The sequence below is a fragment of the Planococcus citri genome, chromosome 5 (assembly GCF_950023065.1).
Source record: "Planococcus citri chromosome 5, ihPlaCitr1.1, whole genome shotgun sequence".
NCBI lineage: Eukaryota > Metazoa > Arthropoda > Insecta > Hemiptera > Pseudococcidae > Planococcus > Planococcus citri.
The window spans coordinates 59,484,451-59,507,058 of NC_088681.1; the positions used below are offsets into that span (position 1 = coordinate 59,484,451).

The following is a 22,608-nucleotide window of genomic DNA, read 5'->3' on the forward strand; positions in this document are numbered from 1 at the left end:
AAAATTCGAAACTGAAATACGTGATTCCCTTAACTCTTCCTCATGCTTTTCTATTTGCCGGGTGAATTTTTTATTCGATTTTTTTCCTCGATAACGACGACGAGACGACAATTCGAAAAATGAAATGAAAACGACGTTCTTGTACGCGGAACACCTCTCCATGTGTCAAGTGGTATAAAAATTCCTCTCCTCCTGCACCAGCCAGTCTAGAGTATTTTTTTCCCTCTGCTACTTAATCGAATCGATCTGCAGGAAAAACGCGCACGTATATATCGTATACGACGACGACCAGCACCAGCGACGTATAATTCGCGAGAATTTACATATTCAATATCGAGTAATTTAATATTTTTCGATTTCGAGTGGCCGCCGAAATAAAAAAAAAAGCGAAAAAAAAATGGTACAGTTTATATTCTCTCGAGTACCGACACTTTTTTAATGGAAAAATGAAAATGAAAAAAAAAAAAGGAATGCAAACGAAAAAGAAAAAGGGAAGTCGAAGCAAAAAAATATATATAAAAGGTTAAATAGTTAAACAGCTTTGTTACTAATTTCTACCGCAAACGTGGGTCGCATTTTAATTACATGCTAATAAAGTAATTAAAAATAAAGCGAATAACTCTCGGGTTCTCGTGTATAGTAAGATACTAGTACGAGTATAATACACGAACAAAACGTATACAGAGAGAAACAGAGATACGAAACGGGAAAGAAAGAGACGACCGCGCATCGTAAAGCATTTTCCTTCAATTAATCCAATTACCGCGCGCGGTGTCTCCTTTATTGAGAAGATACGCGAAGCAGAGGGTTGGACGGGACGGCGGCGGGTAGGAAATAACAATAACAACAACAGCAATATAAACTTCCAAAGACCATGGTGCGATTTCTCGTGTCGAGGTGTCTCGAGGAACGAGTGAGGAACAGGGTAAGGAAAGGACGAGTAAAAAGGTTGTTTCGTGTTAGTGTTATCTATGTATACTTACGCTTATAGAATGAAAATCTTTGGTTGGAAAAAGGGATTGAAAATTATAGACTTGGGAGTTGGTCCATTCGCTAGTATTGATTTTCGTAAGTTTGGGTAGAAAGTGTGAGAGGGGAGGAGGGGTGGATGATTTTTGTGTTTTTGGGTTCGTGTCAAATTACTGTCATTCGTATATTTTGTGGACTGGATTTTCTCAGAACAGAGGAAACATCAGGATTAGAAAGTCTATAATCATGATTTTGATATTCAAATTTATCAAGGAACCTCCGAACTCACACTCTACGATTTGAATGAAATCAAGCTAGACTGAAAGAGCACGTTCTAAAATTCTGTTGACCAAAATTTTAAGTAGTCGAGTTCATTTTTGGATTTTTGGCAAATTTTTGAAAATTGAAAAAATTGAAAAAAAATTTTATGGCAATTTTTAATTTTTTTCATGGAGTTTTTTTTTGCCAATTAATGTGAAACTTTTTTTTAGAAATTTTCAGCAAAAAAGTGAAGTTTATTTGCAGTTTTTTCCGTTTGTGGTAAAAATGTGAAAGCTTTGGGTAAATTTTGCTTTTCCCCCAGAAATTTTTAAAAATCTTTTTTTTTTTTTTTGAAATGGTCGGAGTCTTGCTTTTTACCAAAAATTGCCAAAAAGTACTTTCAAATTGAAATTTCAAATTTCAAAATGGTGCTGTAAGTGAGAGCTACCATTTAAAATTCTGAAAAAATTTCCATAGGTGTTCCTTTTGATGCTTTTTCGAAATATTCAATTTTCGAGGTGAGATTTTTTAATGATGGGTGAGCACCTCCTCCCCCAAATTAGGGCAAAACTTTCAAAAGAAATCTGGGGCATGTGATATATCGAATTCTATGTTTTTGGTGACGCTGAACTCAAATTTGACGTCGGAATTTCGATTGGACCCCATTCACGGCCCCCAGCACCTCCCCAAATGGGGTAGAAGTTCGAAAAAAGTGTTTTGTTCGTGCGATACATAAAATAGTTTGTTTTTGGTGACGCTGAACACGAATATGACGTCAGTCAGATTTTTGATTGGACCCATGCACGGTCTCCATAGAGTCGGGGAGCCCGCATAAGGATCTATTGCACCCCCCCTCCTCGATCCTCTGGGACAACTTTTTTCTAAAAGGGGAAATCCTAAAGAACATTTTTAGCCCTTGTACTCAAAAAAAAATTGTCCTACTTACAAAATGACGGCCATTTTGATTGACAGAGGTCAGCAGAAATCGCAGATTTTGCGTTACAACATAGGACTTGCACAAAATTTTTCAAACCCTACAAAGGTAGATCGAAAGATCAGGCAAAAATTTATCACCTGTCAAAATTTGAAGTGCTAAAGTGCGTTTTTCGATTTTTGGTGAATTTTTGAAAATCAAATTCACGCCAAAAATGAGGGGAAAAATCAAAATTTTAACAAATTGACCGAGGAAGCAGAAATTTGGGATATACCCTATTTTTGACATGCCGAATCAATTGGAAACTATTTCAAACCGTTTTAAGCAGTTCTGGAGCCTCCAGCAGATTTTTGAAACTCGAAATTCTCACAAAATTTCATCACATGAAGATGGAAAGCCGAAATTCATTCTGCAAACTAATTTCAATATGCTACGAAGTCAACTGCGTGTGAATTTCAAGTCGTTTTATAGCCTCCAGCGACTTTTTGAAAACTACTGGAGCCTCCAGTAGATCTTTGAAACTCAAAATTTCCCAAAATTTCATCAAACGGAGATGGAAAGCCGAAATTCATTCTGCAAACTAATTTCCAAACGCTACGAAGTCGACTGCTGGTGGATTTCAAGTCGTTTTGGAGCGTCCAGCGACGTTTTGAAATTGACTGGAGTCTCCACCAGATTTTTTAAACTTGAAATTTCCACTACATTTTATCAAATGGAGTTGGCAAGCTGAAATTTACTTCGCAAACTAATTTCAATTCGATATGAAGTAGACTGCATAGTGATTTCAATTAATGGTTTGCTTCCAGCTACTTTTTGGAAATTCCAATTTTCCAGAAGCGCCATAAAACTTTTCAAAAAGTAGCTGGAGGCTCCAAAACGACTTGAAATCCACCTGCAGTCGACTTTGTAGCGCATGGAAATTTATTTACAGAATGAATTTGGGCTTTCTAACTTCATTTTTCGAGTTCTAAAAATCTGCTGGAGGCTCCAGGTTTCCTTAAAACGGGTTGAAACAGTTACCAATCGATTTGGCATGTCGAAAATAGGGTATATCCCAAATTTCAGCTTTCTACGTCAATTTGGCACAATTTTGATTTTTTCGCCTCATTTTTGGCCTGAATTTGATTTTCAAAAATTCACCAAAAATCGAAAAACGCACTTTAGCACTTGAAATTTTGACATGGGATGAATTTTTGTCTGATCTTTCCATCTACCTTTGTACGGTTTGAAAAATTTTGTGCAAGTCCTATGTTGGAACGCAAAATCTGCGATTTCGGCTGACCTGTCAATCAAAATGGCCGCCATTTTGTGAGTAGGGCTACTTTTTTTTGAGTACAAGGACTAGAAATGTTCCTTAGAATTCCCCTTTTAATAAAAAAGTTGTCCCGAAGGATCGACGGGATGGGGGGGTGCAATAGATCCTTATGTGGGCTCCCCGACTACCAGCACCTTCCCAAAGAGTACCTCGAGACAATGTGAAAAGAATTGAAGCCCCTCACCCGCCCCCTGAGGGGCCGGGGGACAAACTGATTGCGGGTTTCTTACTGATTGGGTAGGTAGACACTAGACAATGTAAAAAAAAATTGAAAAAAATCGTTGGACAGACTCAAAAACGTTGGTCGAATTGAGGTGGAATTGCCCAACTATACAAGTATTGTCCCTTTGAAAGAACTGGCTTTACTCTTTGGATTTTCGAGCTGAAATTTTCTTATTACCAATCACGTGCATCGAAATTATGCTCTGGCAAGTACCCTACCTTCATATAGGTGTATTTTAAAGTGAAAATCGATCGATAATAATTAACTCGCATCGGTGACGTAATGTCAAGCATATACGTTTACGTACCCAATACCCATGCTCATACCCACGTAAGAGAGTTGGAACGAGGCGCGAACAATTATTCGACGTTAAATTAAACGGATCTCGCATGTGACGCGACGTGTGTACTCGTAGAATGGAGGGCGAAGGGCGAAGTGGAGAAACGACGTCCGACGTCGTCGTCGACGCTCGACGATGGGGGCAGCAGTGGCAGGGGCAGAGACGGGTACGTCGAGTGGAGAACACTGTACAAGTACACATTCGACGTTTTGCTTGGCGTAGTGTTAAAAGTTTAATTAACGTTAATTTGTATTTTACTGGTTAAACGCGAATGTAATGATTTATGCGTTACGTGTAGGTTGCACACGTTTTGTGTATGTAATACGCGAGCCCGAGCCCGCGAGCCGGAGAAGAAAAGGCGAGAAGTGGGGCGAGCGGCAGCGGGAGGTATGACCGCGGCTCCGGCGTAAAAATAAACACCGCGTAGTACGCCGAATTAACCGCGAAAGAGAAACACGTACATAGATATAATGAGTGTGAGAGAGAAACAAAGAGCGAGTATACGAGTATATATAAGAGTGTGCCACGTTAGCCAGAAATAATAATGGATCCCCCGGGGAATGAACGAGAAGCGACGCAGCGGGCTTTTTCGGGCGAATTTGCACGATAATTGAATCGACGAAGGTCTTTGATAGATATGCGGCTATTTCTTCGTGTTGCTGGGGTACTCACGGTGGCTTTGAAAAGAAAACAAATCAACTTTGAAGAATTTTTCCAAATTATGTTGAATTGATTTTTTTTTTTGGAAGCTCGAAAGATCGAAAAATTAGTTTAAAAGTGGATGTTTTCCATATAAATGTAGCAGCTCAATCGCTTTTTTCGACCATTTTTGAATAATTTTTTGAAAATTATTTTGAGGTCAGAAAATACACTTTTGGATAATCGTCACTCTTAAGTCGTTCGTAAACTCCAGGAAACTTGATTTGTGTCCAGAAAAAATGATTCCCAAAAATATAGCAGTCCAATCGTTTTTTCGACCATTTTTGAACAATTTTTTGGAGATGTTGGGCAGGGCCCAAAAAAGTACATTATTATCAGATAAGCAGATTCGAAATCGTACCCAAACTCCTGGAAATCCAGAATGAAATTAGAGAAGATGGTTCTCGAAGTTGTAGCTGCCCCATCGTCTTTTTTCACCATTTTTGGGGAAATTTTTCGAAAATTTTGGTCCCTGAAACAGCAAATCGTGCTCAAACTCTAAAAAATTCATATTATTGTGACAAGAAAAAACGATCCTCAAAATTGTTGTGGCTCAATCGGATTTTTCGACCATTTTTGGATAGTTTTTTGAAAAACATTTTGTGGCCAAAAAATACCCTTTTGGGTACGTCGACTCGAAATCGTTTCTGAACTCTAGGAAACTCAATGTGTGACTAGAAAAGTCAGACGATTCCCAAAGTTGTGCTGCCCAATCGTTTTTTTTCAACTATTTTTGGACAATTTTTAGAAAATTTTAGACCCGAAAAACACTCTTTCGGATGCGCAGACTCGAAATATCGCCCAAACTTCCTCAACTTGTGACTACAAAATACGACCCTAGGGTATCTAACAGGTGGTGAAAGTTCTGAAAAAGTAGTGAAAGCAGTGAAAAATTAGTGGTAGTCAAAAAGGTAGGGAAAAAATTCAAACGCTCAATAAAAACCTTCAAGTTATTTTTAAAAAGTTCATCATTTTTGATGAAATTGGCATCAGTTCATAATTTTGATTCAAATTGAAAAATACTTTGTGCACTAATTTTATTTCAATTTTTTGGCTTTGTTGACTTTTTTTTGTGTGTGAGAGGTATCGGGAAGGGGGAGGGGGGTCGAGTGAAGAGCGTTCTAAAAATTTGGTTGAAAAAATGTAGGTAGTGAAAACAGTAAGAGTCATTCCATCTCAATTCGACCAACGTTTTTGAGTTATGTCCTTCGATTGCGCTCAATTTTTTTTTTACAATGTCTACTCATCCCATAAAGTAAGAACCCGCAATCAGTTTGGTCCTAGCCCCTTCAGTGGATTAATGGGGGTGGGGGGGGGCTCAATTATTTTTACAATGTCTCGAGGTACTCAACTTCAGCAGCGCACACCTCCAAAGCTATGATACTTTGATCAAAACTGATTTCTCAGTTTGAAAGGGCATTCTATTTTGAACTTTTTAAGTATTTTGGAATTTTCAAAAGTTGAAAGTTGAACTTTCAAATTCAAAGTTAAAATTTTAAAATGGCGCTGTAAGTGGAAGCTGCCATTTAAAATTCTGAAAAAATTTCCATAGATGTACTTTTTGATGTTTTTTCGAAATATTCAATTTTCAAGATGGGATATTTTAATTGAGGAGGAGCACCCCCTCCCCCAAATTTAGGCAAAACTTTCAAAAAAAATCTGGGACATGTGATATATCGAATTGTATGTTTTTGATGACGCTGAACACGAATATGACGTCAGAATTTTGATCGGACCTCATCCACGGCCCCCAGCACCTCCCCAAATGGGTTAAACGTTCGAAATAGTGTTCTGTTCGTGCGACCCATGAAATAGTATGTTTTTGGTGACGCTGAACACGAATATGACGTCAGATTTTGGATTGGACCCATCTACGGCCCTCAGCACCTCCCCAAATGGGGTAAAAGTCAAAAAAATGATTTCATTCATGTGTGACCCATGAAATAGTATGTTCTCGATATCGCTGAACACGAATGTAGCCTTAGTTTTTTAAATTGACCTCACTGAAAGGTTCGAAACCGTTTTCAATCGATTTGGTGGATCGAAGATAGGGCACTTGTACCATATCAAACCTGATCCCTTGAAAAAAATTGATTTGAAAAATTCATGTTTATTTAGAGTAGTCGTGTATATTTTAGTGATATTGTAATTCGGTCAATGCGTCGATTACTAATGTTTTGCGGTACGTTTTGCTTTTGTTTTTTGCAGCACTTCCATCATTGAAAAATAAGATGTTTGTGCGGTTAGCGAAGAAGAGAGCGTGGTCACGAGGCAGCGGGCCCAGACACGAATGGCGGCGACTGCGCCTATGAGAGACGGCCCGCCAGCGGGCAGCGGCACTGGCGGCGATTCACGGGTGACCAGCACCTCGGCTTCATCGGCGGCGGCAGCCACCACGACAAATTTCGAATACGATGATAACGAATGGGATATCGGTATCGGGAATTTGATCATTGACTTGGATGCGGATATAGAAAAAACCAACGAGAAAAGTACGAGTAACGTGGGTAATTTAACATCGGTCAGTGGCGGTCCGATGGCGGCAGCATCCGCTACGAATTCCGCGAACGGCGGCAGCGGAAGCGGTAGCGGCGGTAAAACGAATAAAGGCGGTAGCGGCGGCGGCGGAAGTAATTCCGGCGGCGGCGGTGGTGGTGGTGGCGGCGCTAACGCCAGCACCGGTGCCAGCGGCGGCGTTTCGCAATCGACCGTCGAGCATTCGGCGACCGTCGACAATAAAAGCCTGAAAATGAAAATCAAACGAACGAAATCCGGCAGCAAGAGTAGCGAAGCTAAGCACGAGATCGTCAAGTCGAACGAACAGAACGGTGCGGACGCGTCCGCCTCGATATGCAACAACGCCGACGTCAAAGGCTCGTCCGGCTCGTCCGGCAAACATTCGATAGGTAGCGGCACCGGAGGCAGCGGCGGCGCCGCGAGCAACGTCAACAGCAGCAACGTGAACAGTACAAACGTGGCGGTGAATACGTCCAACAGCGGCGGCGGCGGCGGCGGCAGCGGAACCGGTACCGGTGGTTCCGCTTCCGGCGGCTCGTCATCGGCCAATAGCGCGACGACCGGAAGCAGTAGTAGCGGAAACAGCAGTAGCGGCAGCGGAAGCAGCAGCAGTAGTAGTAGTAAACGCGGCGGCAGTAGTCACCGGCGCGATAAACAAAAAGAAAAACATCCGTCGAGCGGCGGCGGCGCCGACAAAAGCACCATAAGCGGAGGCGGCAAATCGTCGTCCAGTTCAAACCAGTCGTCGGGCGGCGGCAGCGGCAGCGGCGGCGGAAGTGGCTCGTCCGGCTCGGCCACATCGACGGCTAATTCGTTAACGGCTTCCGGGGCCGCTGATCTAAACGGTATCGTAAGGACACCAGTGCAAAGAGTGATGTATCCGATACAGACGAACGGGCCGGGCCCGCCGAACGCTCCCGGTCCGCCGCCGTCGTCGCCTTCCAAAGAAACAACGTCGTCGTCTTCGAAGGTCGCGCCGTTCAATTCGAATACCATTCCGACTACATGCGCGACGCAGCAGACGTCTTCTGCGCAAGTTACCGCTTCACCGGCATCAGCCGCCGCTAATTCGGCGATGTCCGGCAGCCAATCTACGACTGCATCGGCAGCAGCGATCGCTTCCGTCGCTACTTCCAGCCTCGTCCAGCAATCCGGCGACGGAATCGCGGCCGCTACCAGCGCCTCGAACGCCGCCCAAACCATGGTCACCGCCAACGCCTATACCTCGGCCGACGACTCGGTCGGACGACCGCAGTCGCCCTCTTCTCCTCCCTGCAAGAAAATTAAGACTGCTAATTGCCTCATTAACGATAGCAAGGTAATGTCGCTTTTTATTTCACGTATACGCTTTTTAGTACGGTAATAATAACTTTTACGATATGATGTGTACCACATATTCATATACTTACCTTACCTATATACCTTTACCTACCTCGTTGTATTAGTTGGGCAACCCTACCTGTCGTAAGCACCGTAGGATCCAGTACATGAATGACGACGGTATTTCACGAAATCAATGGATATTTGTTTTCCAAAGATCGGATTTTTGAGGTCTTATATAAGGTCCAAGGGAACGTTTCGAGGTGTCCGCCTTCGATTTGAAATGAAATGCAATTTTTCAGGCATCATAGCGTGGTTACTTTTTTTGACCGAAGTTACTTTCTGTCAATATTCAAGTCAAAAGTTACTATATTGGTAACTTTTTTAACAAAAAACGGACCAAAATTTGAAAAAATTGAATCTGACTCATAATTCAGTGTCATATTGAGGGAAAAAATATTCAAAACGTACCTAAGTTGCAAATTGAAAGGCTGGAGGGGGGAGGTCTTTTCAAAAACATAAATTTTGAGAAAATCGCGTTTCAAGTTTTTACATGATTCTATCTCTCAAAATACACAATATATAAATCCCCAGTTTGTTTGAATTTGTATATAGTTTGAAAGTTGAGCTACCACCAGAGACCATCACCTATCAAAATTATCATTTTGTATTTGGAAAAAATGTGAAATTTTTATGCCCATTTCGACGGTTCTTCTCCCATTAGTCAATTTTCCACAAAATTTCATGCATTTTTTCAATGATTTATATTGATAAATATAGAAAAAATTCTAGCTAGAGATAAAAAATTAAACGCTCAACTTTATTCTTAATTCCTAAACCCAAAACTGACTTCAGGGTGACTTGACCCTCCTGCTTATGGTCAATCCTGCTTCTGTCCTGCTCCTACTTTTTATCAAAATGCGTTGCTCTTTTTTCAATCAGACTATACATTTTTAATTTACGTACTTATTTATTGATTTTTTTGTAGAATTTTGAAAAATTTCGTTGTTTTTGCCACCTGATTAACTTAATGGTGAAATTTTGTGTAAAAATAGTCTTCAGCAGAATCAGATGGAGAAATGCAAACATGTTTCAAAGAACTGAAAATTTTCCAAAAATGTTATGTCGTGTCTCGTGTTTCTATTTCTACGTAAAGTGGTCTTCAATGAATTCATTTTCATTTTTTTAAAACAATTCTGTTGGAAAAGTGTGGCAGTAATTTTATTAAAAACACTCGAAACAAGTCGAAAAATTTTAAAAACGAAAAATTGAGATGATAAAAATATTGTCAACTTTCGCTCCCTTCCCTCCTTTGTTGGAATGCCCCCATAATACTAGAAAAATCAAAAATTGAGGAGTAATGGGGATGACCTGAGATGCTAAAATTTGGATAAAAATGTTGGTTACATTGAAGATACTTCCATTGTTTCTCTTTTGACCAATTTTAGGATAATGAAGTGAACATTTTGCTTACTTTTTTTTGGAAAAAAGTTGCTGAAGTTACTTTTTATTTTTCAAATTTTGTCACGATGCCTGAGTTTTTTGGAAGCTTGTTTAATGTGAGAAGAATATGCCAATGCCCGATTTTTAGATGGCCGAGTCAATTTCCCGCACTTCAAAATACTGGAGAAATCGAAAATCGAGATGGAAGCTCATGAATTACAGAATTAGAGGGGGGGGGTGTCGAATGTCGATATGATCGGAGCATTGGCATCTGTAAACCTAACGGCAAAGTGCGAAAGAAGTCTCCCATTTTCAATTTAAAAAAAAGTATGATTATTTTTCACTACTTTGGCTAAAAATGCCAAAAAGGCTTGCGTTTTAACGAAAAAAATTGAAAAATAGTCCCCCCCCTCCTTTTCAACAAATACTACAAAAATCACCATTTTTTGCCAAAAATCTCCAGAAAACTTGCTTTTTGCCAAAAATTGTCACAAATTCTCGTTTTTCTACAAAAAATTTCAAGAAATCTCACTTTTGAAAATTGAAAAATTGCCCCCCCTTTCTAACAAATACTACAAAAAAACATCATTTTTCGCCAACAATCTCCGAAAGTCTTGCGGTTTGCCAAAAATTGTCACAAATTCTCGTTTTTCTACAAAAAAATTTCAAGAAATCTCACTTTTTTTCTAAGTGTCTTTTTTTTTAAACCTGAAAAATGTAAAAAAGCTTCACTTTTCGAAAAAAAATTGCAAATCCAAACTTTTGCTTTTTTGCCAGAAATTGTCGAAGTCAAAAAGTATCACTGTTTGCCAAAAATTGTCACAAATTCTCGTTTTTCTGCAAAAAAATTTCAAGAAAGCTCACTTTTTTTCCAAGTGTCTTTTTTTTAAACCTGAAAAAATAAAATGTAAAAAAGCTTCACTTTTCGAAAAAAAATTGCAAATCCATACTTTTGCTTTTTTGCCAAAAATTGTCGAAGTCAAAAAGTATTACTGTTTGCCAAAAATCGTCGCAAATTCTCGTTTTTCTACAAAAAAATTTCAAGAAAGCTCACTTTTTTTCTAAGTGTGTTTTTTTTAAACCTGAAAAATGTAAAAAAGCTTCACTTTTCGAAAAAAAATTGAAAATCCAAACTTTTGCTTTTTTGCCAGAAATTGTCGAACTCAAAAAGTATCACTGTTTACCAAAAATTGTAAAAAAAATTGTTGTTTTTCGACAAAATTGGTTAAAATTGTCGTTTTTTTAGGCAAAAATTCCAGAAAGTCTCACTTTTTTTCAAAAAATGTTGGTCCTGCTTTTTTGCCCGAAATTGTCGTCAAAAAGCCCTTCCTTTTGTTAAAGTTGTTTGTCTCGCTTTATTTTGCCAAAAATTGGTCTTTTTTATGCCTTAGATTGTTCAAATTCTCAGTTTGTGGCCAAAATTGTCAAAAAGTCTCGTTTTTTTATCAGAAAGTCTCAGGTCATTGACCCTTCAATATGGCTTTTCAAGGTCGTCTGCCTGATTGTCTGGCATATTAAGGTCATTGACCTTTCAGTATGGTTTCTCAAGGTCGTCGTGTCTTCTTAACCGGGTCTTTCAAGGTCATTGACCCGTCTTTCTGGCCTCTCAATGTTGTCTTGTTTACCTGCTCACATATCCTTGTCATCGCAATATTTTCAAATTCATAAAAAACTTTTGATCAACTGAAGTTTTTCAAGGGTCAAAGGAAGAGGAAATTCAAACATTGATTCAAAACTTGAACTTCTTAGCTTCTTGGCACGTTCTTTTAAAATTGTTTCTACTCGTTTTTTCTCTCCCTCAAAAAAAATGGGTTGCTTTTTTTTAAACGCTGTATTTATTGAAATTACTGAAACATTATTCAAATTCATTGTTTTCATAAAATTTTGATTTCGAAGTGCCATCGAAAGCAAGTCCTTTCAAAAATTGGTCTAGAATTTTAACCACAAAACAACTTTTAAAATAATCTAAAGAAATATGCAGAAATTTAATTAGAATATTTCAGCTAGTGGTTTTATGCTAGAAACATCCACGACAAGTTTCTTCCACATTTTAAAAACTGTTTTCGATTATTTCTTAAAATTTTGAAACTGGTTCGATTGTTTAAAAACAGGTTGTCACTTTCAAACAGTGTTGAGAACCGTTTGGATTTGAATTGGTTGTGATGGTTGTGGTTTTCAGAACCTTTGAAAATAAGTGGTTCTGGTTTCGGTTCTCAAAAGGTTCCCAGTTCTGGCTTTGAAACGGTTTTGTTTTGGTTCCAAAAGATACCTTTCACATTGTTCTTCCAAAATGGTTCTCAGTTCTTCTCAAACTCAAACGGTTCTGGTGGTTCCTTTTACTCCTCCTTTGATATTTTGCTGGTGGTACTGGTTGTTCCACCAATTAAAAAATGGTTCCAAATGGTTCCAGATGCAAAAAATTGGCAAAAAATTGAAAATTTGTGAAAATTCCCCTTTACCTAGGTTATTTTGCATGAAAAACATGAATTCTTATTTCACTTTGTTAAAAAAAAAAACGAAGTTTCAATGATGAGAGGACCAAAAAGAACCGATTCCTGAAAAGGGTTCTGATGGTTCTTCTTATTTGAAACTTGTTCTGGTTCTTGTTCTGGTTGTTCTTTCCTTAAAAAACTCAATCGGTTCTAAATGGTTCTAAATTGTTTCAAAATCATTTTATATGGTTGTTCTTTCGGTACTTCTCTTTTCCAAATTTTGAAACGGTTCTGATGGTTCTGGGTCCCGTTTCAATTGACCTAAAAAAGCGGTTGTGGTGGTTCCAAATGGTTGTGGTTCCAAACGGTTTTCAACACTGCTTTCAAATAATTTTACTTCAGAGTTCAACTCTCCTTCCAGAAGACCAAAGATGTTGAAAATTCTTATGGCAAAAGACGAGAGGAATAAACCGATCATGATAAAATTTCAAATTGAATAAATTACTCGGATTGAACAAAGTGCTCGAAAAAAATCGCAACGATAGAAAAATTACCAATTTAACACCTTCCAACAAATTAAACCTTTATAGGTTACGATAAAATGGCGCAACAGCTTCGAGGAAATCGCTTTCAAATTTCACTCGAACTATTATTTTCATACAAGGTTTTTTTCTCTCTCACTCCCTTTTTAAATCAGTATAGCTACCTAATATAATAATAATCCAACTTATTGCCATTTCCAGCTCGCCATTATTCTCATCCCTGTGCTAAAATACATTACACCTTTTGGACAAATAGTCGAATAATACATATCAACAACTTTTATATAAAGCTAAACCATCTGCCACACGAACAGTTCGACCAGCACGACGATATACAACCGTTCGTGTATAAAAAATTTCCGCACGTATCGAAATTTCTCTTTCGCAAACTGTGTGAGACCGAGACCGAGAGCGAGGGGTGAAAAAAAAAGAAGACTGTAGAACTTCTGACCGAACACTCCGAAATCACCACGCGGAATAAATAATTCGAATTTAAAACCCCCATCTTTTGTAAATTTACTTTTCAGAAGGGCACATTCGACCGCATTCGGTTTACAACCACCTCTCTTCGCTCTGCGCGCATTTTATACACAATCAAATCGGTCGGGCAAAGTTTATAATGGAAATATTTTCCCAACGCGTACTACGCGAAAAACTCTCTCGCTTCTTTTTCCCATTTCGAGACGTAAAACTTTTTCACCTTATTAAAGAAAAATATCGTTCGACGAGAACGAACCCGAGAAAGAAGAAGAAAAAGAAGGGAAAAAAAGAAAGAAGTAAACATTCGTAAGGTTAAATTTACCGGAAATAAATTCTTTATCGTTTTAAAACCATATTTATAAGTTTCTTTCAATCGTTGACAACATGAAAAGCGATTCAAATAATATAGAATAGAGTAGTGGGAATGAGAGGAGCAGGGGATGGAAGAAGAGAAGCCCTCCCACAGGTCGTCGTGTATTATTGTCAAACGAACGGCGAAAGTTCAAGGGAATGAGATCCGTTTTAATTACGATGTAATAGTAATAACCGTAAAGAAACAAAAAAAAAAGTAATTACACTTCGAAAACTAATTCCTCGACCATTATAATTAAATTCGTATTGCACAACTGTGCGATGATCGAAGATAGAAAATATGCAGGAATAAATGGTTTAAAAAAGTAAGATGAACGATTCTACGAGTACGTTATTCGCCAAAAGCCAAAAACCTTCGAATTCCAAAACAAATAATAAATTCGTAGCTTTAGTTTTGTCAATCGATCAAGTACCTTTTACTTTAATAGCTATCATAATTAATGAAGAAATAAATGCTTTTTTTTTACTCCTCGTTGTCGTAGAAATTATCCGTTGGAAAAATAAAAAAATAATAGAAAAACACTCAAACGTGCTCGAATTTTCTCCGCATATAAAAAGCCAAATGCGAAGAATAATCTACCGTTAAAGAGCCACCCTGCTTATATTTGAATACTACGACGAAGAAGGCGAATGAAGGAGAGAGGGATGATGGCGAAGGTTAAAATACCTTTTCCATCATAATGCGGATATCGCATTCGATATGCAAATTACTCATTCAACCGATCGAATAGGGGGAAAATATGAATGAAATGTCTAACCGTAGCGTAAACTCGAATAAATTTTTTAGCGAGTTACTTCCACTCACGAAACGACGAAAATCGAACCTATTTACAATGCATATGGGTTTTCTGGAATCGACGCGACGACGAGAAGAATTCGATGAACATTGAACACGACTGGTCGAAAGTGATTTTGACAGATACGAGTGTGTTTTCATTTCCTCGGATTTGATTTTATCTTTTTCCTTTTTTCCCCCTATTAATCGATTGTTTTTCAATCGCGACAATAGTAGGTGATTTATCGAAAATTGAATAACATTTCTTGCTATGAAAAAAAAAAAATTGAGAAAAAGTTCAAATTTTACATCGTTAGAAATTCCACTTTTATACTTTTCCGTTTTTCAGAATGTTGACTTTTTTTCACCTTTTTTCAATTTTTGAGCTTTAATTCTTAGAAAACATAGCAAATTTTAGACTCAAATGAATTTTGACCTTACACTCTTTGAAACATTTTTATGAACTTCCTGTGAAAATCTGTAGGTATACTATTTTCCCCTATGTTGTCGAGAAGTCTTTCATTTTTTTTCCAAAATTGCTACAGTCTTTCTTTCTCGCCAAAGTTGCCAAAAAATCTCACTTTTTTGTCAAAATTGCGAAAAAGTCTTGCTTTTTTGTCAGAATTTCGAAAAAAAAAAAGCGTTGCCTATAGGTACCTACTTGTTTGTAAAAATTGCAAAAAAAACTCATCATTTTTTGGCCAAAATTGTCAAAAAATATTATTTCTTAACCTAAATGGCCACCAATGATTGAATTTTTTCCTAAATTTCAAACAGGCTCTTGCTTTTTTTCCAAAGGTCTTGCTTCTGTGTCAGAATTGCGAAAAAAATCTTGCTTGTTTGGAAAAATTGCGAAAATCTTCTCCGGAATTGTCGAAAAATTCATTTTTTTGCCCAAATTGCCTCAAAGTGTTGCTTTTGCCAAAATTACCAAATATAGGTCTTGCTTTTTTCCAATGTTGAATACCTAACAAGTTGCATTTTTTGGCTGAAAATTGGTGGAGAAAATCTTTCTTTATTGCTAACATTGTAAAAAAAAAAGGTTTTTTTGCCAAAATTGCCTAATGCTGGTTTTATGTCAAAATTGCGAAAACCAATAATTTATGTTTGAGTAAATATTGTCAAAAAATCTAATTTTTGGTAAAAATGGACAAGATAGTCTCCTTGCTTATCTGTCAGAATTCCCAATAAAAAATCTCATTTTTTCAGCAAAAATTTCCAAAAATGCTTATTCTTTTGCCAACATTTCCAAAAAGTTCTTGCTTTTTTATCAAAATTGCCAAAGAAGCTCATTTTTCTAGCCAAAATTACCAAATTACTCGTCTTGTCAATTAATTTCTGTTATTAACCAAAGTTGTGGTTAATTTCCAAAAAAGTCCTGCTATTTTCCAGAATTTCCAGAGAACAGGGCTTCTACTATCCCGGGGAAAAAAGTTCAAACTTGGCCATACATGATCATGTATGGTGGATGAACTCGAGTATACATGATCATACATAAACCGAAGTTTCCATACATGCTCATGTTACAAAATTGTCCCCCACATGATCATACATGTCATATATGATCATGTATGATCAAGTATGATTTAGTGTAACCATGATCATGTGTAAATGCGGGGATTTTTTTTAACATGAACATGTATGATCATACTTAAAATTCGAGAATGTATGAATTTTTATAATAAAAATATTGTCAGTATAAAATATATGGGATGATTTGCTGAATGGTATAAGTACATAAGATGTGCTAAGAATGCAAGACAAATGTGGATAAATGAATTGCAGACATTTTTCCAGATTATAGACACTTTTCTAGATTATAGAATAAAATGTATGATATAAAACATGCAATTTCATACAAATGATCCATACATGAGCATGTGGGGGACAATTTTTTAGTATGATCATGTATGAAGTCGTCATACATGATCATGTATGGCCAAGTTTGAACTTTTTTCCCCGGGATGTTTCTTTTCAAGTAGGTAACTAAATTACTCAGATTACTAAACATACTTTTTGGTTACTTTTTCAAAATTTTGGTCTTCGAGGTTACTAAAAAAAAAAAATGTTCAAAAAATTGAAGTTTTTTCAAATCTTGGCTCTACTTTTTGAAGATACAAAAATGAATAATTTATTATCGAATATATTCACATTTTTACGGATAAAATTGTTGTCAAATTGCTAAAAAGCGTAGGTTTTTTTTGCCAAAAATTGTCACTTGTTCACTAAAAATTTTAAGTGTCTCACTTCCTCCCCCCCCCAAAAAAAAAACCGCTTGAAAGTCACGCTTTGTTGCCATATTTGATAAAATTGTCGAAGTCACGTTTTTTGTCAATATTTTCCAAAAAAAAGTGACTGTATCAGGAAATGTATAGTTGCAAAAAAAAAAAATTGCGAAAGGTATCACTCTTTTTTGCACCCAATTTTCAAAAAATTTTGCCCACCAAATTGCTAAGAAATCTTGCTTTTTCACCTTGCTTTTTAGCCAAAAATGCCCAAAATCGCCAAAAAGCCTCACTTTTTTGTTGAAAAGTTTAATTATTTTAAACCAAAAATTACTAAAAATTGTCGATTTTTTACAAAAAATTCTGAAAAGTGAATATTTTTCCAAAAGTTGCACGAAAGTCTCGCCTTTTTTGACAAAAGTTGTCAAAAAGCTCTTCCTTTTGTTGAAATTGTCAACATTATATCAAAAGTGCTCACTTTTATGTCAAAAATTACCAAAAAATCTTGCTTTATTTCAAAAGAAGTTGCGATATAGGCTCACCTTTGTGATAAAAATTTGGAAAAGGTGAAAAGTCCTTTTTGTACATTTTAAATAAAATGTTCTGGCTTTTTTAGTGACTTTTTTCTGCATTAAAATGTTTTGCTCACGTATTGGTAAGTTTTTTAGTTAATTAAGTGACTGTTTTTTTTTTGGAAAAAATTGAGTACAAGCTCTGAAGAAAGTCTTGCTTTTTCGCCAAAATTGCCGGAAAAGACTTGATTCTTAGTAGATGTTTTTTTTTTCTTCTGAAGTCGCCAAAAAATTCTTTTTGGTGTCCCAAATACGAATCCGTGGTTAGTTAACCAAAAAATTACCATTTTTCTGGCTCCAGGGGTTCCCAAAAGTGTGATTAAAAATTAATTTTAGGAACCATTGAGTATTTATTTTGAAACTAGTTTCTGAAAGACCTTATTGTGAGCTCAACATAATTTTCCGCTTGTGTACTCAAAAATCCAATTTCTCAATTTTTCGCAATTTCTATATTTTGGGAACACCTGGAAAACTAGAAACTTGCGATTTGCGTTATGTTAAACGTAACGTTTTATCTGGATGAAAAAGTTGAATTGAGTTCCCTCCATATTCGTAATTTTGAACCCATTTCTTTAGATCCTCCCCCCCACTCACTTTAGCACCCACTAAAAAGGGCGTTTATGTATATTTTTTCAAATAAATCGAATAATTTACATTTGAAACACGCTAGCAAGTGCTCGATAATTTTTCATTTGATTTTTCCTGTAACTTTCATCATTGAGCTTTTTTGGGCAAAATTCTGAAAATTACTTCGTTGAAAATCTTTGAAAAAACGTTGAAAATTTTCCAATTAATCTGCCCTGTTCAGAAATTATCACTTTTTTGTGCAAGTTTTTTTTGAAAATGAAATTTCTTTCTGAACCTGATAACTGATAAGACAAGTAAAATTTTGTCCTGCAGGAATAAGTTTTTTCTAGATCTACCTATCCTAAAACATTTGAAAAAATTTCCTACCAAAAAGTCCTGTTTTTATCGTACTTTTCTGCGCTGTCCAGTTTGTTAGACACCTTGCTTAGAATCTCAATTGACTTAGATTGAACCCCTATAATTTCCAGATTTTTTCGAGAAAAAATACATTTGACGATTCTTCGAGGATTCTGCGGATGAAGAATTTTTTTCAGAATAGTTTTTGAAATGTCTATCATCACCTCGTGGCAAAAAAATTGATACATTTTCAGATTTTGTTCGGAATCATGTCGCTAATATGCCTCACAGAGAGGACTCTGGAACCGTAGCGAATTTAAAAAAATAATATCAAACGCACCCTTTATATCGCTTCGGTTACCCCAAGAACCGAGCAACCTTTCAAACATCATTCTATATAACGAAAATGAAAACACCATCCATCATTTTAGAAGTTTACGAAACACCCTGTTGTATGATGGTTATTATACTCGTACTACAGCATATAGCACACGTACATAGACATACAGAGTTCTAAATACTCGTACCACTGTGGTAGTATCGCCTCTTCTTTCTCTTCTTCTTATAGCTCGCGTGTACGAGTAAGTATCCGATGCCTATGCGTACGTACAGTATCTAACACCTCGCGTAATGGATTTCTTTTGTTTTACTCGACATCGAATGGTGTAGATAAAACCCGAGTCCGGCAACATCAAAGGGCACTTAACCGCTTTTCGCGTCGTCGAATTATCCGCGTAATTAATCCGACAAGTTGGGTTCGCCGCACAACCCCTCTTCCGCTCGCGCCGGCGCTAATTAGATCTCCGTCGACCGCGACCCCTTGCATCGAAAAGGTGGTGGCCTGGTGGCGGTGCAATGCCAAGCTTACACTATTATATAGGATCACCAGCGTCGTTTTGGTTGTTGTCGTTGTCGTCGTCGTCGAAAAAAAAATTAAGTTTCTCTTTATTACAAGTATAGTAGGTACTTCGACCATTATTATTCTACTCGCCAACCGTAACCTACAAGTACCTTATTGACGAAGGTAAAAACTTGGTATGCGTACGTTCCACACACTCAAGACTCTAGCTTGTGACTTGACATGCGAAAGCAGCTATACGAGTAAAGGGGAACAGAGGGAGCGAAAACAAACAACCAGAAAAAAAGCAACCATACAGATACGCGCGAATTACTACACTTGGTGTACCTCTATCTATGTGGATATGATTTAGGTTTTTTGTATGTCAGTGTGTGTGTGTGTGGACGAGTGACTATGACTCGTCCTCGTTGTCAGGTAACAAAATACCATAATTTAATTTCTTTTTTTTTTCTCTTCTTTTTGTCAAACATTCTAGTACGCAAATAACGCTCGAAAAAAAAAAACAAGAGAGAAACGGTTACAAAGTATGAATATAAATTAACGAATATATAACCGCGCGAACTAACAACGCCGACCGCGACGCGTTAACTGAATATAAATTATTTAAAAACCCATAAAAAATCCCAGTAAGTGTGCAGAGTGTGTACCGAACAACCACACTGTGTAATATTTCGTATATGTATTCGTACATCCTCGTGTACGAGTATAATATTCGAATAGAGTATACGTAATATGTACTACCAGAGCAGTGCACTGTTCGACTGCAGTTGGTATTATCGTCGTGTAAATACACTGCCAACTATTTCAATAAAAGTAAAATTGAAAAAAAAAATGAATAAATAAATCAACGTACGAAATTAATTACCTTATGGTGAATTATCTCGTAATCACGCTCGTGTGTTGTACGAGGAGGAGCAGAGGGAGGAGGAGGATGAAGAGGAGGACGTGTGCATGTGAGAATGCGAAACGTAGGTATCGTTACAGCAGGCGTATTAATGAAATCATTATCGTTAAATGCATCAAAGATATTATGTTTGTAATGTGTGTGGATGTAATGTACATACATAATATACGTAAGTCAACGTTTTGTTTGTATTTGTTTATACGAACGAGTTGCCTTTGAAAGAAAATAAGGTTTTAAGTATCTCGTATACGAGGCAGTTTGATCATTTCCTTGGTGGATAATGGACGAGTGAGGAGGAGAGAAGGGGGAGAAGTGATCTTCATGCTTGGAAAAATCAGTTTTACGAGAGAAAATTTTTTTTGGATGGAGGGGGGAATTCTGAAGACGCAACTTTTGTTAGAAAAGTCTATTTTTCAAATTTGACAATCTTCATTTAGAGATCTGGCCTGTGGGACAAGTTTTATCTAATTTTGGGACTTTTTATTCGCCAATTCTGTGGGAAACAGAAATTATTAGTTTTCTCAATTTTGATTAGAGTGAAAAAATTTCAAATGCTATGTTTGTTTAAAAATATATGTACGGACTACGGAGTGAGTGGAAATAGAGTGAGAGGGAGGGGGGGGTTGGATCAAAGTAATGAATTTGAAATTTGAAATCAGTTTCTCTGATTGAAAGCTAAAGATAGGTCACAGTACTTGAAATTTTTTGGACTTTGGAGGCTTATTGTGAAGTCCAGCGTGATTTATAATTATGTATCAAAAAAGTAAGTTGTGATTCGAAACTAGCGCATCATTTGGAAACCTAACAAACTATAGGTCACACGAATTTTTTTGATTTTTTGAAATTCGAGAGCCTATTGTTGAGTACCAGAGGGCTCAAATCATAAAAGTAATTTGAAATGTGAAATCTGTGCGATCGAAAACCCAGTAAACGATATCTATGCCCCTCGGTTAAAATTTTTTTTGTTGAAAATTTCAACTAAGAAGTAAGAATGAGGAAGGAGAGGGTGCTCAACTTCTTATCTGATTGAAACGTTGGATAAATTGGCTTTTTGTGAAAGGAAAAACATATCTATGAGTGCTGAATAAAGAAGTGTGTCGTAGGAATTACACTTCCTAGGATGAACTTTTTGGGCCTTGCATTAATTTTTTGCGTTTTTTCGAGCTCTTTCAGAAAATTTGGCTGAAAAGAATGCCGCGGTGGGGGGGGGGGTGGGATTTCAAACCTCTGGAAAATGACGTTGATTATGATAGGTACAGATTTCAGGGCTCGTGCTCAGTGTTACTTTTTTCAAAATTTTGGTCGCTGAATTCACCTTTTAAAAATAAAAATTCAAGAAATTTCATTTCTTCCGAAGCATACCTATGTACTTCTTAGAGAGGAGGGAAATTTTTTTAAAATTTTGATAATATCAGGAAGACGTGAATAATTTTTGAAAGCATATACTCGTACTACATTCAAACTCACTTTCTGCCATAATTAATTCGCAAAAGTTTCAATTCTTGTCAAATTTGTCGAAAAGTCTTGTTTCCCTAAAATCCCTTTTTGTGACCAAAAATTGACCAAAAGTTCTGTTTTTTTTTTTTTTTTTTTTTTTTTTTTTTTACAAAAATTCGCAAAAATGTTGCTTTTGTAACTATTTAAATTGTTGCCAGTGATTGCCTAAAGTCCTGAAATTGATAAAAATTCGAAAAATTCTTGTTTTTTACCAAAATTGATAAAAAAAAATGTCTTGCTTATTCACCTGAAATTGAGAAAATTTTCAATTTTTTATCCAAAATTAGCAAAGTCTGTACTTTTTTGCTGAAATTTGTTAAAAGTTTTCCCAGTTTGTGGTTTCTCCAAAAATTTCAATGTCATTTTTTTTAGATAAAAATTGTAAAAATGTATCATTTTTTTTGCAAATTTTGTTTCATAATTTTTTTTTGCATTCTTAATTCAATTGAAAAGTTTTGTTTTTGTTTCCATTTTTTCATTTTTTCTTCATTAATGTGTTTTTCTCACGTTTTGAAAGTTTTTTACTTGGTTTTTCAAAACACGTATCCTGAATTTTGAAGATTCTGATTCTGTTTCTGAAAACCGTTCGACCACAAAATAAAAAATTGGCCCTTCTAGACGATCGCTCTCTCTAATTACGTCCTAATTTTAAGATGTGTGGAGAAGTAGGAGTTGAAAATTTTGAAAAATGCAGTATGAGTGTATAATAATTTAAGTTCTAATGGCATCGATTCTTGCTTTGATTTCCTATTACCTTCAGAATTAAAACCGATTCCTCAAAAGCGCGGAGGAAAGGGTTTGAGATCAGAAATGCTAATACATATATCGAAATTCGGTCTTTCTGTGGAGCTCGGTTTTGAACTCCAAAAGGTAAAAATGGGGGGGGGGGTGAAAAAATTTCTAACTATCAAAAAAATGTTTTGGGTATGTAATTACAATGTTTTTGATTGAGGACGCTGACAGTCGGGGAGCCCGCTTAAGGATCTATTGCACACCCCCCCCCCC

The 22,608-nt window shown here is 36.8% G+C and overlaps 1 protein-coding gene across 1 annotated transcript in view; it reads left to right on the plus strand.

Moving 5' to 3' along the window:
* sbb (scribbler) overlaps window positions 1-22,608 on the plus strand; it is a 133,734-nt gene that overhangs the window by 55,378 nt on the left and 55,748 nt on the right. Inside the window, exon 3 of the mRNA XM_065368644.1 lies at window positions 6,950-8,576. Within this exon, the coding sequence (XP_065224716.1) occupies window positions 7,032-8,576 (1,545 nt within the window). The 5' untranslated portion in view covers window positions 6,950-7,031. The remainder of the gene's footprint in view (window positions 1-6,949; window positions 8,577-22,608) is intronic.